Consider the following 15998-nt stretch of genomic DNA (forward strand, 5'->3'; position numbering starts at 1 on the left):
AAATTGGTCTGGCCAGTCTTTCTGAGCAGGGAAAGGGGCTGCTTCGTGGTGTGTTGGGTAGGGTGGTTTGTTGCTAGGGACAGTTTGTAGCTGGGCACTGTCCGAGCCTGTTGAGACATCAGTTTTTTGTTCTCAGGGCTGAGTCCTGAATCTTGCCCAGCGAGGTGCTCTGCAGAGGAGGACGCAGGAGAAACATGGGGCTCCCGAGGAGCCTGGCCAGGGCCTAGGTTCCAGGGAGCTTGACTGTTGGCCTGGAGAGTCCTCAGTGGACTCCAGGGGCAGCCAGCATCCTGGGCAGCCAGTACGATGGCTCTGGGTGAGGACGTCCTGCGGAGCCGCCAGACTCTTTGGCCCAGTCCCCTGGATCTGGAATGCACATCTGTGAGATCACTGCACTGGGAGGAGGCGGGTGGCGACCCGGACCCCGAATGTCTGGGCACAGAAGCCCGTCTGTGCTGGGGCCCAGGCTTCTCCCGGTGACGAGGCCGGCCGCCCCCGTGTGCCCCTGCCAGCTCTGTGGCTGACCCGCCAGGGCTCACCCAGGCAGCGTGGTGTGCGTATACAAACTCTGGGACGCCACCCCAGCTGTCTGTACGCAGGTGCCTGGGACAGGCACGTGGGAGGGTGTGCCTTTCCTCCTCAGCCACAGGGGGCAGTGCTGGGGGCGCACCGGCAAGGACAGCTCACCAGTCGGCTGGGTCTACCCAGTGGGCCACAGGCGCCTCATGTCCCCTCCACGGTCCCCACTCAAGAGAACAACTGCCTCTTAGCTTCGTCTCCCTAAGTAGCTTGGTAGGAATCTGTGTCTCCATCCTTCTAGCTCTGGGGGTCTTCATTTGACTCCTGCTGGAAGCAGGAGCTGCCCCTCCCCCTAGCCATCCACCCTGCCTCCCCACCTACCTCCTCCCAGCGCTGTGGTGCTGCAATGGGGCACACACCCTTCAGAGCTGAGCTGGCAGAGAACTGCGCCCCACTGTCTTATCTGCCTGACTCTGTTTTTCTTGGGCTTGAGCATTGTCTTGTTTTTCCATCTGGTTTTCTATATGGTTTACGTATTCAGCCTTAACGTCTCCCCGCCAGCTGAGTCCATTTCCCCTCCGTATGCCTAGACACATCGGTTCCATCCCCTTCTTGGAGTTTTCTCCCTAGACACGCTGGCCAGCTGCAGTCTGGCCTGCTGCTCTGTCCTCCTGGAGTCACCCTTTGTCTTACTGGTGTGTGGGATCTCTTCTCTCCTGGATCCTGTGTCTTCCTCTGCCTGTCGCTGCTGTGGTGGAGTTTCTCCTCTGGTCAGTTCCTGAGAAGGGTTTGTGGAGGTAACTTTTGGAGACATTGCATGTCTGAAAGTCTTTGCTCACGTTTGTCCTTGTCCTTGTCTTGAGTTGAGCAATCTAGGTTGGAAATCATTTTCCTTTAGAATCTGTAGGTTTTCTTCCATCATCTCCTGGCGTCCAGTATTCCTGTCGAGATGTCTGAAGCCATTCTGATACTTGATCCTTGTTATCTGACCTGCGTTTTCTCCCAGAAGTTTGTAAGATCTCCTTGTTCCCTGTGTCCTGGGAGCCGAGAGTGGTATGTGCCTGGGGGAGTCTGTTTTAGTCTTTGTGCCAGGAAGCCTTCCAGCCTGGCGCTCGTGGCCTTTGTTCTGGGGTATGTCCTGTGCTCGGGCTGGCTGGTGCTGGCATCTCCTCCAGGCCTCTGCCTGACCCCCCCCAACCCAATTCCCCCACCCCGCAGATGCTCTTCCTGGGCCTCTTGCTGTTGTGCCAGGGCGCTGCTTTTCTTACCTTTTCTCTGCTGTTTTCTTTCTCTTACACTTCTATCCCATTTTCTTCATCCTGCAGTCCCTCTACGGGGTGCTGTCTGAGCCTGTTGAGACATCAGTTTCTTCTTCTTCTTGGCGCTGAGTCCCAAGCCTTGCCCCGTGAGCCTCTCCACAGGGCAGGACACAGGAGGAACATCAGCTGCCCGAGGAGCCTGGCGAGGGCCTCTGGCTCAGGCTCCAGGGAACTCGCCTGTTGGCCTGGGGAGTTTGCGGCGGACTCCAGGCATTATGTCTGTTAAAATACGTATGTATATAATATACGTATGTAAATGTTAAAATATGTTTGTATATACTTTTTTCCTCCACACTCTGTGTGACTTGTGGGATCTTAGTTCCCCAACGAGGGGTTAAACCAGGCCCTTGGCAGTGAAAGCACTGACTCTTAACCCCTGGGCCACCGGAAAATTCCCCCCCGTGATTTTATTTTAATTTCTGGGCACTCCTGCTGCTGTTTCACAGTTGTTGAGGCTTCTCTTGCCCTCAAGGATGTTTTTTCCTTTCTTTGATTTTTTTGATTCTGCTGGGTCTTTGTTGCGGAGAAGGCAGTGGCACCCCACTCCAGCACTCTTGCCTGGAAAATCCCATGGATGGAGGAGCCTGGTAGGCTGCAGTCCATGGGGTCGCTAAGAGTCGGGCACGACTGAGCAACTTCACTTATGCTTTTCACTTTCATGCATTGGAGAAGGAAATGGCAGCCCACTCCAGTGTTCTTGCCTGGAGAATCCCAGGGACGGGGGAGCCTAGTAGGCTGCCGTCTGTGGGGCCGCACAGTCAGACACGACTGAAGCGACTCAGCAGCAGCGGCAGCAGCAGGTCTTTGTTGGGTCTTTCCAGGTGGCGCCACTGGTAAAGAACCCGCCTGCCAATGCAGATAAGAGATAAGATCCCCTGGAGGAGGACATGGCAGCCCACTCCAGTATTCTTGCCTGGAGAACCCCATGGACAGAGGAGCCTGGCGGGCTACAGTCTGTGGGGACTCACAGAGTCAGACAGGACTGAAGTGACTGAGCACAGCACAGACCTTTATTGCTGTCCTAGGGCTTTCTCTCGTTGGGGTGAGTGGGGGCTACCCTGTAGTTGTGGCGCACAGGCTTCTGATTTCGGGGGCTTCTCTTGTTGCAGAGTACGGAGCCCTCGAGTGTGGGCTCCGTACTCGCGGCTCCCGGGCTTAGTGGTTCCACAGCACGTGGGATCTTCCAAGACCAGGAATCGAACCCGTGTCCCCTGCATTGACAGGTGGACTCTGATCCACTGTGCCGCCAGGGAGGCCCTCCAGGCTGTTCTGAAGTTTCCTCCCGGGCTGAGACCCCACGTCCCCGAGGTGCTGCTTCCTGTCTCTCCTGTGGCCTCTCCGCACAGAGCTTTCCTTAGACAGTGGTGCTCTTGTGCACTGGGTGGGTGGGGGCGAGCGTGCGTGAGGCTTGCTGACGGTGGTCTCTCCGTGGTGGTCAGGCCATGTGGTTTGCTGGGGGGAGAGGGGCTTCGCTCGGCTCCTGAGCCCTTTCCTGCTCGTCCACTGCCTCCCAGCCCCGCGCGGTGTGGCCAGGCTCTGCTCACGTCATCACCCCTGGGCTCCCCACACTCCTGTGAGAGGTGAGGACGGGGGGATCACCGCCCGGGAGGCGGTGGGCGTCACAGCTCTTCGGCAGCTGGCACCCCCGCCCTGCACTAAGCACCAGGGCGTCGCATGCCTCTCCCCCCACCGGCCGAGTCGGGGCCCTTCCGAGGACGCGCCCCTCCTGCACCCCTTCTTCGGCTCTCCTGAGCACCCCTGGGCGGGGTCGAGGTTCACGGGCTCCTGTCGCCCACGCGGTCGTCTGATGCCCTCGGTGGTGCCGCCTGCGAGGGCGGGGATAAGACCTCCGCAAATGGAGGCTCACGCCGTTGGCCAGCACAGCTCCATTTTGAGGAAAAACACTTTTTGACAACTGCCTTTATATCCCACCCCACCCCGCCGTGGCTCCATTTGAACACCTGCTGTTTTGAGCTTCCATCTCCTCAGACCACGTCCTCCCTGGGGGGGGCGGGGGTTGGCCCTGCCCTCTCTCCTCTCACTGGGGGGCTGTGACTCCCGGCCAGACCCCCCGGCCTTCCAGCCGTCCCCTCACCACCTCTCAACTCGTCGACCCAGAGGCTGAAACAAACGCCTAGGGGCCCTGTCCCATCCTACAGGTGTGTGCGAGTGCCCCCCAGGGGGCTCTCCCGGCCTTCTCCCGGCGAGCAGGCCCCCAGCACCGGGCACTCAGCTCCGCTGCTGACTGTGAGAAGCCCTCGGAGCACCTGGGCCAGCGCCCCGGGGTCAAGTCTCCACGGACTCCGAGCACAGCAGCGCCGGCGCCCTCGCTGACCCGGCACGCGGCCTGCAGTCCGCTCCCCAGCACGGCCGCCCCCGCCAGCCCGGCTCAAGAGGCACAGAAAGTGACCTCTGCCCAGGAAACCTGTTTCTGAGTGTTTTCCTTGGCACATCCCCCAGCAGCTGGCAGCTGCTGTGTCTTACTGGATTCCGAGGTCGTGCCGGGACAGGAGTCACCCATCACCCTCTGGCTTTGCCGTCAGCAGCAAGAGGAAGAAAGAAACCGGAAACTTTGCTCCAGTCCAGAGCCTGCGTCTGGTGGCCTCACCCAACTGGGTTAGCAGTTCCAGCAGCATGGCTCACCCTCCAGAGAAAATCCTGGACTTCAGCCAGACGCTTTTAACACTGACAGCAGAGTGGCTCCCACACAACTGCCCTGGCGGCGAAGGCAGCGTGCCGAGCGGGGTCTGCGGGCCTCAGGTGGAAGACACCCCCAGGCTGCCCCGCAGGCCCCAGGGCAGCCGGAACCACCATGCCCCAGCCCCGGAGCACGAGCACCTAACAGGGGAGCCCCGCGGGCCATCTGCCCTCTGCCAGCTGAGGACGTAGAGCCCAGGAGGGGAGGGCGGGTCTGCCCCAGGCAGCACGCTGAGAGCCCACTGGCCCTGTATGTAGATACGGGCTGTTCACCCCAGTGTCTACTGTTCAGGCTCCTGTGAAATGAGGAGTAGATGAGAGGCGGCACGGGATCCGCTCCAGGGAAGCGACGGAAGAACTGAGGTGACCAGACAGAACTCAGGAAGCGCAGCAGCCTGGGGCCACGTGCCCAGGGGCTGAATGTGCCGGAGGCTTGGCGGCCTGGGGCTTCCCACCGCTGCCTTGCGGTGCTCAATCCAGACCCCGCATCCTCCAGGAAAGGCAGGGTTCACCACATCTCCCAGATGTTAGGTGGGCTCGAGGTTCATTCGGACTGAGATGGGGGAGCGTGCAGGGGAAGGAAAGCGTGGCTGGCCGCCGTGCGGGGTCGGGCTTCTCTTCAGAAGCGTCTTTCTCAGTGGGGTCTGCGTGCCCAGCAAGCTCCCCGGTTCACTTCGGTGTCCCCGAAATATTCCTTCATGTGAACTTTATCCAGGTCACACGAAGCCCCTACTGGAGTGATTTGTCTAGGCAAGCACTTACTCTGGCTGCAGAATTTTTGACTTTTTTCTTTACGCTTGGATTTATTCACATTCCTGGGCTTCCCAGGTGGCGCTAGTGGTAAAGAACCCACCTGCCAGTGCAGGAGATGTAAGAGACACAGGGTCGCTCCCTGGGTCAGGAAGACCCCCCCAAGGCGGGCATGGCCACCCGCTCCAGTATTCTTGCCTGGAGAATCCCATGGACGGAGGAGCTGGTGCTACAGTCCATGGGGTGGCGAAGAGTCGGATACGACTGAAGCGGTGAAGCACGCATGCACACTCACATTCTGGCTGAGGGAAGCGTGTGTATGCACACGTGTGTATTCATTCCTTGGGATAAAGGCCCAATCTGCCAGAAGTTTGGAGCCCTCTGGTCTGAGCCCTGGACATCTCATTTCTAGCCTCAGCTCTGGCCATGGGCAGGACCCTCACTTCTCAGCCTGAGTTTTTGTCCATTTTCTCACCCAGTATGTGAGAGAGTTGGGCTTAACCGGTCTCCTAGGGCCCTTCCAGCCCCAAACTGGTTTTGGCAAGCCCTTGGCTCAGACCAGCCAGAGTGTTCTAGAGAGGCGGTGCTGACTCACCCTCCTCCCGGGGTTCCGAGCCTTCTGTGCCCCAGACGCCAGTTACGTGGGGGATTCTTGAGCAGAGGCTCTGTGCCACCAGCCGTATGTGGAGCTCTGAGGGCTGTGAAAATGAAAAAGCATGATGGGTTCTGAGTCCACCCAGCCTTGAGGGGAGTGAGCGTGGGGTGGGCCTGGACGGGTCCCCTTGCGCTGGTGGAGGGGGCAGCGGCTCCTTCATGCGGCCTGTTTGCTGGGCACCAGAGCCACAGGGTCTGGCCAGCCATGGGGCCAGAAGGTGCTGCTGCTCGAGGAGGGCACAGGGGCAGGGGTGACCTGCAGATGGCAGGGGCCTCAGCCTGTGGTGCCAGCCAGTCGCACAGCCAACGTGGGCTGGAGGCCGGCTCAGAGGCCCCCGAGGCCGTCAGGCCGCACCACCAGGCCCCGAGCTGGCAGTCTCGTGAAACGGGGTATAAAGCCAGCACTGATGAAGAAGGCAGAGCGAAGGGTGGGGGACCTGTGGGTGAGCCCTCTCTCTGCCTCCGGTGCCACCAGCGGAGAGCCAGGCGACCAGGGCCGTCGGTGCCCTCTGCGTTGTCTTTAGTCCCCAGAATCATTTCTCCTGTGAGGGCGTGGTCTGTTTTTGTTTTTAAACTCTCATTGGAGTGTAGCTGATTTATTACAGCGTTGTGTTAGCTTCAGGTGTACAGCAAAGTGAATCAGTTACACATATATGCACTTTTGTGTTTTTTTAGATTCTTTTCCCAAATAGGCCATTACAGAGCATCGAGCCAAGTTCTTGTGCTCAACAGCAGGAAATTCTTATTAGTTACCTATTTTATATATAGTAGTGTGTGTGGGTCAATCCCAGTTTCCCATATATCCCTCCCTACCTACGCCCTTGGCAACTGTAAATTTGTTTCCTGCATCTGTGGCCGTACTTCTGTTTTGTAACTAAGTTCATCTGTACCCCGTTTTTTAGGTCCCACGCATCAGCAGTACCATAGGAAATTTGTCTTTCTCTGTCTGACTCCCTTCACTCACTCTAGGTCCATTCACATTGCTACAAAGGGCATTATTTTGTTCTTTTTTATGGCTGAGTAATATCCCATTGTGTACATGGAGCGCATTTTCTTGATCCATTCCTTCGTCGGTGGACATCTGGGTTGCGTCTGTCCTGGCTGTCAGAAACAGCGCCGCAGTGAACTTTGGCGTGCACGCATCCTTTTGAATTATGGTTTTCTCCAGGTATATGCCTAGGAGTGGGATTGCTGGGTCATATTGTAGCTCCAATTTTAGTGTTTTTTTTAAGGAACCTCCACACTGTTCTCCACGGTGCCTGCACCAATTTACATTCCCACTAACAGTGTGGGAGGGTTCCTTTCTCTCCACACTCTTCCAGCATTTATTGTTTGTAGGTTTTTTGATGATGGCCATTCTGACAGGTATGACATGGTACCTCACAGTAGTTTTGATTTGCATTTCTCTCATAATTAGTGGCGTTGGGTATCTTTTCACTTGCTTTTTGGCTGTCTGTATATCTTCAGAATGTGTGGCCTTACAGCTACCTTAGCAGCTATCGTCCAAATTCTTGGGACATCTACTAAATGAGAAGCTCGGAGTCACGTTGACAAGTACTGTATGTAACTGGATGCCAGGGAACACAGAACCCGTCACGCTTCTAGTACATGTTATCGAGGCTCAGAAGTACTTTCTCTGCACTTGGGAATTACTGTGGATCCCCTCAGCTGAGAGCAGTCACCCCAGGCCCCAAGCCAGGGCCCAAGGCGGCAGGGCCTTTGGAGTCCTGGTTTGGGAACAGTCTTTCGCTGAGAACTTCACCCCTTAACCTCAGACACCCCTTAACATTGTGTCTAGTCAGGATCTCAGTGTATAAAATAAATTCTAGGAAAGAGTAATGGCTTGTCCTGTAACACTGATGACTCGGAGCAAATAAAATGTGTTACTTGTTGGTAATGATTAGTGATGAGTGTTTATCTTTTGAGAACATGGGACAGCAGCTTGAGGTGTTGATGGGCCTGAGCAGCCCCTTTGATTTGTAAACATCAGAGCATGTTGGTGGCTGTAATCTGGGTGCTTCCAGAAAGCGGGTGTGGCCCCGCCCTGCAGCTGCTCTTTAAAGGGGACTTAAAACTAAGGAGCAGGCGCACACCCACACACACTCACACGCACAAACACACACACAGTCTGTCTCAGTCTTTGGAAGCACACCAAGATACATGTTTTTTTGTTGTTGTTTTTTTTGTGTTTTTTTTTTAGCATTTCCAAATGATTTTTAAATCTTAAATTCCTTATTTACCCCATTTTATAAAACAGCATCCTTCTTTTCTCTTTTTTCATTTTTGTGGTTTTGAATATGAATAAACCAAAATTCAAGGCTGCCTGTTGCTTTTCCTCATTGAAGTGTTTATTGCAGTGACTGCAGACTCACAGGCTCTGTAAGAAGCCAGAGACCCTGCGTACCTTTGCCCAGTCTCCCCCAGTTGGCGACTTTCTGCATAATGATAGCACATGGTTACAACCGAGCCCTGTCTGCTTTTTTTTTTTTTAATTGTGGTAAAATACACGTATGTAAGACTTACCACCTGTGACATCTGGCACGTTCACAGCGTTGTGTAATCTCTGTCACTACATGTTACCGGGACAGCTTCATCGTCCCAGAAGGATGCCCTGTGCCCGGTGAAGTCCTCCTGCCCCCCAGCCCCTGACAAGCACGCATGTGCCTCTCTCCGTGTGGATTTCCCTCTTCTGGATGTTTCTGTAAAAGGAGTCACGCAACACATGGCCTTCGCGATCAGCTTCTTGCACCGACCATCCTGTTCTCGAGGCTCACCCGTGCCGTATTGGTGTCAGCGCCTCCTTCGTCTCTGTTGCTGAAGGCCCTCCATCGTGTGGCTGAGGCCAGACTCTGCCCCCTGCTCATCAGTGGGCGGACGTTCGGGTTGTCTCCACTTCGGGGCTATTGTGAAGAACGTTGCCCTGAACACTGGTGTAGCTCTGTTTGAACATCTGCTCCAGTTCTCGAGGTGTCTAGGAGTGGGATTTCTGAGTCCCGTGGGAATTCCGTGTTTAACCTTTGGAGGAACTGCCAAAGTGCCTTCCACAGCAGCTGCGCCGTTTTACCTCCCCAGCGACATATATGAGGGTTTGTGTTTCCCCATATCCTTACTAACACTTTTTTAGCCATCCTACTGAGTGTGATGTGAAGCCTCGTTGGGTCTCACTTACACGCCCCTCGTGGCCGATAACCTTCAGCCCCTTGTCACATCTCTGTTGGCCGTCTGTACATCTTTGAGGAAAAGTCCACTCACGCCCTTTGCCCTTTTAAAAAGTCAGCTATTTGCCTTTTTGTTGCTGGGTTTTATTTTTCTTGTTGAGTTTTAAGAGTTCTTTATTCTGGATACTAGATCCTTATAAGGAGAAATTTCTCCTGCTGGTTTTTTTACTTTCTTTATGGTGTTCTTTGATGTACAAAAATTTTTAAGTTGGATAAAGTTCAGTTTATCTTTTTTGTTATTGGTGCCTATCTAAGAAACCATTATGAGATTTAGCCCTTACGATTATTTTTGATCCATTTCAGGTTATTTTTATACACGGTATGAAGTAAGGATCCAACCTGATTCTTTTATGTGTTTGCTGTCCAGCTGTCCCAGCACCATTTGTTGAAGACTGCTCTTTTTATTGAATAATCTTGGCAACCTTGTCAAAAATAACTTGACTATAATGGATTTGTTTCTGAATTCTCAATACCGTTCCATTGATTTACATGTCTTTTCTTATGTCAGTATCACACTGTTCAATCACCGTGGTTTTATAATAGTTTTGAAATTCCAAGCGTATTTTTTTAATATTTAATTTTATTTGTTTGGCTGCATCGGGTCTTCATTGCATCACACGGGATCTTGCATTGAGGCACACAGACTCTAGGCGCTGCCTGCGGGCTCAGTAGCTCTGGCACACGGGCTTAGTTGCTCCACACCATGTGGGATCCTAGTTCCCCAACCAGGATCGAATCTCCGTCCCCTGCAGTGCTAGGCAGATTCTTGCCTGGACTACCAGGGAAATCCCCAACTGTGTTCTTCTCCGAGATTGTTTTGGCTATTCAGGGTTCCTTGCAATTCCATGTGAATTTTAGGATCAGCTTTTCCTTTCTCTGAGAACCCTAGTTGGGGTTTTTGATAGGGATAGCGTTGAGATGTGTAGATGGCTTTGAGTAGTATTGCCTTGCCTGCTTCTGCACCATAGAGCAGAGTGGTGTTTTACAGAAGGCTACAGCCCACATCACCTGGAGAGCTGGTATGAAAGGTCCCTTTTGGGCTCCAGCCCCAAAGTCTGATGTGGAAGGTCTGACCCCGGGCCCACAAGGGTGCCGGTTTCACAAGGTCCGCACACGAGTCCCAGGGACTTCCGAGCTTTAAGAACCACTGTGTTCTTACTCATCTTCCTCGGGAGGGTCTGGGGTTCAGCAGGAGTGAGCCTCCCAGTTTGAGATGGCCATCTCTTGCGAGAACAGTCTTCCCAGCCATCTCCTGTTCAGCCCCTCTTGGCATTCTGGCCCTGTTTGACTGCGGGAGTTAGGTCATTGGAACTTGTTCCAGTGACTTTTGTGAAGCAACCTCTGCTGGGCCATGTTCAGGAGCTTTCAGGGCAGGTGGCAGAGGGTGGGTGTGCTTCATGGGCTCTCCCTGGGCAGGTGTCTGTCTTCCCGCTGCTGCCTCCAGCTTAACCCCTCTTCTTCTGGAGGCCAGGGCGGTGTGCCCGTCAGACCTGTGCTGAGTCCTCAATTCAGCTGGGAGGCTGTCTTATTCATTGCGTCTTGTCTCTTGCCATCTGCCCTTGGATATGTTTCCAAACCTGTCTGTCTGAACACCTCCGATCTCAGAGCCCTGGAGAGGCTGTCCACGTTCTGGTTCTCAACAGGCCGCTCACACCAGCCACCCAGAGAGCCGGCCTTTGAGATGCCTCACTGGGCATTCTGGCTGTGGTGTGCAGGTGGGGTGGGGGGTGTTCGTTGAAGGCACTTTTGTTGTTCAGTTGTTAGGCCATGTCCGACTCTTGGCAACCCCATGGACTGCAGCACACCAGGCTTCCCTGTCCATCACCATCTCCTGGAGCTTGCTCAAACCCATGTCCATCGAGTCGGTGATACCATCCAGCCATCTCATCCTCTGTCGTCCCCTTCTCCTGCCTTCAGTCTTTCCCAGCATCAGGGTCTTTTCCAGTGAGTCAACCAAAGTATCGGAGCTTCAGCTTCAGCACCAGTCCTTCCAATGAATATTCAGGGTTGATTTCCTTTAGGATTGACTGGTTTGATCTCCTTGCTGTCCAAGGGACTCTCAAGAGTTTTCTCCAGCCCTGCCCTGGCCAGTGTGCAGACAGTGGCACGCAGGGTGATACAGGTGCTGCCTGCCCGCCTGGCGGGGGCACCTGGGATGGCCGAGCCATTGCCCGTGCGGTGGGACCGCTGCCGGGAGCACGTGCTCTTCCAGCACAGGGACGTGCAGAGGCCCCTCTGCCTCCAGGATGTGTTCACGCAGGCGGCTGGGGAGCCCAAGAGGCCCCGCGTGCTGAGTTCACCTGTCAGGCGGCCAGCTGCTGCCAGGTGCTTGGCGCCCTGGAAGACTGTGAGCACCACCACCACGCTCTGCACGGACACGTCTGCTCCTTCTGCAGGCGGGCCTTCCCCTCCGGTCACCTGCCGGACCCCCACGTCCTGGAGTGGCACAACCCGCTGTTCCAGATCCTGGCTGAGCACAGGGCATGTCCCAGTGCCGGGTAGAGGGCTGCACGGAGGCGATCGGGACAGCAGGGACTGGGAGGAGCACTTGGTGACACGTCCCCTCACCCTGCAGACCCCCGCTCTGATAGGGAAAGCTGAGGCCCAGCCCGCGGGTGTCCACAGAAGCCACGGGGGAGGACCGGGCGCCTCGGAAGGAGACACGTGGGAGTCTGCTCTGAGCACGCAGAGGCCCATCCAGAACCTCCGAGAGAGAGGCGGGCCTACGGCCTCAGGATGCCGTCACCATCTGTCCCTGTCAGGGTGCTGCAGAAGGATTGAAGGCGCCGGGAAGAAAAACAGGCAGCAGCGATGGCGGGGGCGCTGCCGGGCTCCTCCTTTCGGCCCACGGGCGCCCGGGACCCGGCCCACCGCCCTCCTCGTGCTGGGCCCCGTGATCGACCAACTGACAGAGGCCAGAGGCCATGGGGGAAGCCGTGGGGGACCCGCATGTTCTGGGATGGGACCCCTGTGTGGTGACCGGGGTGCAGGGAGCAGCCGCCACCCCCACTACGTCCTTAGACACATGGAGTAAATGGTTTTCCCCAAGTGTTGTAAATGGCTTGCGACACCTGGAGTAATGGTTTTCATTTAAGTAGGAAAAAAGTCTTCTCCGGCACCACAGTTCGAAAGCATCAGTTCTCCAGCACTCAGCCTTCTTTATGGTCCAACTCTCACATCCATATGTGACTGCTGGGAAAACCATAGCTTTGACTAGACAGATGTTTGTCGGCAAAGTGATGTCTCTGCTTTTGAATACGCTGTCTTTAATAGGAGAATGAAGAGGCAGGAAGGGAGCTTGGTGGGGAGGCACTTGAGCAGGGTGGGCTCCAGCTGACCCTGTGGGCAAGGGGCAGGCTGGGAAGGAGACAGGGGCATGCTGCTGAGGACTGTCTGCCTGGCTCTCCAGGTGGCGGGGGCCCGGTCCCACACCTGTGCTGTGGGCCCACAGTGCCCTGGGAAGGCTGCTGACAGGCAGCGGGGCAGGGGCCAAGAGGTTCTGAGTTAGCTCAGAGCCATCCAGGGCGTTGGGGAGCCCGAGGGTGGAGAGCAGAGGGGCTGGGGGGGGTGGGGGTGGTCCCCTCCTCCCTCCTCCCCGCCCTCCTCCTGCGTCTGCACCAGCCCTTGCCGCCTCCCTTTCCTGGTCCCCTCACCCCAGCACAGCCTTCCTGTCTGTCTCTCCATGTTCCGCTCATCCACAACACATGGCCCTGAAAGTCCGCGGCTTCTACCGCAGTTGACAGCTGTTACCTCTCGGGAGTCTGGGTCTGGGGTGTGGGCAGAGTCCAGCGTGGACGTCTCCTCCCTGCCTCACCACAGTGGGGCTTCGGGGGCAAGCGTTCTCTCCCTCCTCGGGACGTCCACACCGCAGACTTCACGCCCCTCCAGACCAGGCTCTGCCCTGCCTCCTCGACGCTGACGTCACATTCTTCTTTTGGTCCAAGAAGTGACAGAGGGGGTTCCAGGGCTGGGCACAGACCCCTGTCTCAGTGGGCCGAGGAACTCACGGCCCCACCTGACACGGGAAAGCAGAGGCCCTTTTACTGGTGACATTCTCAACTGAGCCAGTTTAGGGTGCGCCTCAGCTCCCAGCCCCGGAGCTCTGATTGCACCTCACGGACAGGGTGCTGTGGGCTGTGGTCAGCTCATGCCCACACCAGCCGGCTCCGGGTCCTGGGGGTGTCAGCGGGCCTGGTACTCAGAGCACCGTGAGGACGCAGCCCCACCGTCTCCGCTCAGGCCTCTGCAGCGTGAGGATTCCCGCCCCGAGCCCTCTGTGAGACGGGGTGTCTGCCCACCGCGCCTGCCAGCTCGTGTCCTGCGATGCTCTCGGCAGCTCCGCACGGCTGGCCCGGTCCCACTGGCCTGACAAGCAGCAGAAGAGAGGGGCTTGGGGTGCGAATGAGGAGGTCCATCTCCCAGACCCCGCCTCAGCCTCCTCCCCAGACCACCGCCCCCTTAGATCGAGCTCGCGGACAGGGTCACCTGCCCCCTGCCCAGGGGCCCTCTGTCCCAACACACTCGACAGCAAGTGCATTTTCCGGTGACTTTTATCTAAGATTAAGCTTTCATTTTGACGTCTTTAAACCAACAGGAAACGTAGAGGCGGTGGACTTCCCTGCTGACCCGGTGGTTAAGACTCCGTGCTTCCACTGTAGGGGCTGCGGGTTCGCTCCCAGGTCAGGGAAGTTCCATATGCAGCACAGTGCAGCCAAAAAAAATAGAGCAAACTCAGGGGCAGGTACTGTGAACTCTGACAACTCACCCAGAGTCATGCCTGCACGGGGCCACGTGTGTGCTCTCCAGGCGTGATGCTGTGAGCGCCCTCAGAGGCCAGACCCCCACCACCTCCCTCCCCGGTGGCCCCCGCCGTCTGTCCCCGCCTGCACGCAGCACACCCCCCTCCCCAGCCCTGGACCCAACACGTCTTCTCCTGGCACCCCTCCCTTCGCATCACCCAGCCCACCACTGGGCCCGGGACAGGCGGCCACTGGAGAGCCAGGCTCTGTGTTTGGGAGGGTGTCCCTTGGTCTGGGTCTGCTGGGTGCCTCTGTCCCCACAGGGCTGCCCCTGTGCCCGCTGCTCCCGCCGCGGCAGGCTGCCGTGGGCTGGGGAGGGGCTGCCCCCTGCAATCACATGCCCCCATCTCCTTCCCTACTTCCAGCCTGCCGGGGTCACCTTGGTCAGCGTCCACTGCAGCCCTGACGACCAGACGCTGTGGGCCCTGGACAGCAGGTGGAACGTGCATGTCCGAGCTGGGATCACTGAGGAGATGCCAGTGGGGACCGACTGGGAGCACGTGCCAGGTAGAGGCGGCGGACACATGGGGCTTGTCAGACCACCAACAGCAGGCTTCTGCCCCGTCGCCCCAGGGTGGGGTCCCCACCAGCAGAGCGCCAGCTCCCGGTCCCTGGGGTTCCTTGTGGGACAGTCATTTCTGGACCCCGGGGGCCTCTGGTCCGAGGCTCACGGCCATGCCTGCCCAGCCAACAGGGCATCCTCTCCTGGGTCTCCCACCCTGTGCCCAGGGGAGAGCAGGCTCTCGGGGAGGGTCGGCCCATCCCTGCTGCACCCCGGGTCTGAGGACAGACACACGCCCCATTTGCCTGCAGGGCTGCAGGCCTGCCAGCTGGCCCTGAGCACCAGGACCGTGTGGGCCCGGTGCCCCAACGGGGACCTCGCCCGCCGGTATGGCGTCACCGACAAGAACCCTGCCGGGGACTACTGGAAGAAGATCCCTGGGAACGTGACGTGTGTCACAGGCAGGTGCTGGGTGCCAGGGCGCTGGGGGTGGTGCAGGGGGGCTGCTCCCACTAGGCTGGCTCTCCCAAACGAGACCCATCCCAGCGGCACGCCTGACAGACGCCCGGCACCCGGACTCTGCCAGGGTCGTCTCCCAGGAAGAGGACGGGCCGCAGGCCCGCCCGCTGGAGGCCGAGGCGGCCACGGCGCAGGTTGAGGGGTGCCCGGGGCCACCCCTAGGCAGTGCCTGCAGTCGTGGAGCCCCGGCTGGGGAGTAACAGTATATGGCCGGCTCTCGCCCCGCAGTGACCTCGTCAGACGAGCTGTGGGCAGTGGGCCCGCCCGGCTACCTCCTCCAGCGGCTGACGAGGACGTTCAGCCACTCGCACGGGGCCCAGGGCAGCCACGCCGCCACCCCCCCACCCCGAGGACCTGGAGGACGAGTGGGAGGTCATCTGAAGGGGCTCCCGGGAGGGCAGACGCCAGGCCCCGAGTGGGGACACAGTCGGCTTCGGAGTCACTCGCCCCAGACACGCCTCGCCAGCCCCCGTCAGACACATCTAGCCAGGTCGGACGGCCCACTCTTGCTTTCATCCATGTTCGTCTGCGTCTCGTCCCGGAACCCACAGCCTCGGCCGAGAGTCGAGCCATCGCCGCAGCAGCAGGGCCTCTGGGCTCCTCGGTGGGGCCGGCAGCTGCTGCGGTCGCGTGTGGTAGTTCCCGCCGTGTGCCGCCGCCGCCGCCTCAGCACCGCGGCCCCGAGCCCGGGTCAGCGCTGCCCTCTCCCGAGTGCACTCCCGCCGGGGCCCCGCCTCCATCACGGGCCCTCCCCTCCTCTGAGACGCGGGTCCCGGCACACGTTCCTTGCGGACCCGCTGGATGGGAAGCCAGCTGTGCCAGGATGGGGGCACATGCACGCACACACACACACACACCCCGCCTTGGGCCCTGGCCCTCCCCGGCAGACACAGCTCAGCCGGAACAATAAAGGCCGGTGGGCGAACGGAACTGACACTGACGTGTGCGCGTGAATCCCAGGCGGCGGGGCCGGCAGTGCGGCCTGAGCCCCGCTGTGACGCAGGAACGTCTCAGTGACAGC

General features: G+C 58.0%; 1 protein-coding gene across 1 annotated transcript in view; it reads left to right on the forward strand.

The window, feature by feature from the left end:
* TECPR2 (tectonin beta-propeller repeat containing 2) overlaps window positions 1–15492 on the forward strand; it is a 97687-nt gene extending 82195 nt beyond the window's left edge. The window contains 4 exon segments of the mRNA XM_052659854.1: window positions 14322–14463; window positions 14770–14919; window positions 15206–15315; window positions 15317–15492. Coding sequence (XP_052515814.1) covers window positions 14322–14463; window positions 14770–14919; window positions 15206–15315; window positions 15317–15358 — 444 coding nt within the window. The 3' untranslated portion in view covers window positions 15359–15492.
* The last annotated feature ends 506 nt before the right edge of the window (window positions 15493–15998 follow it).

The sequence above is a fragment of the Budorcas taxicolor genome, chromosome 21 (assembly GCF_023091745.1).
Source record: "Budorcas taxicolor isolate Tak-1 chromosome 21, Takin1.1, whole genome shotgun sequence".
Classification (NCBI taxonomy): Eukaryota; Metazoa; Chordata; class Mammalia; order Artiodactyla; family Bovidae; genus Budorcas; species Budorcas taxicolor.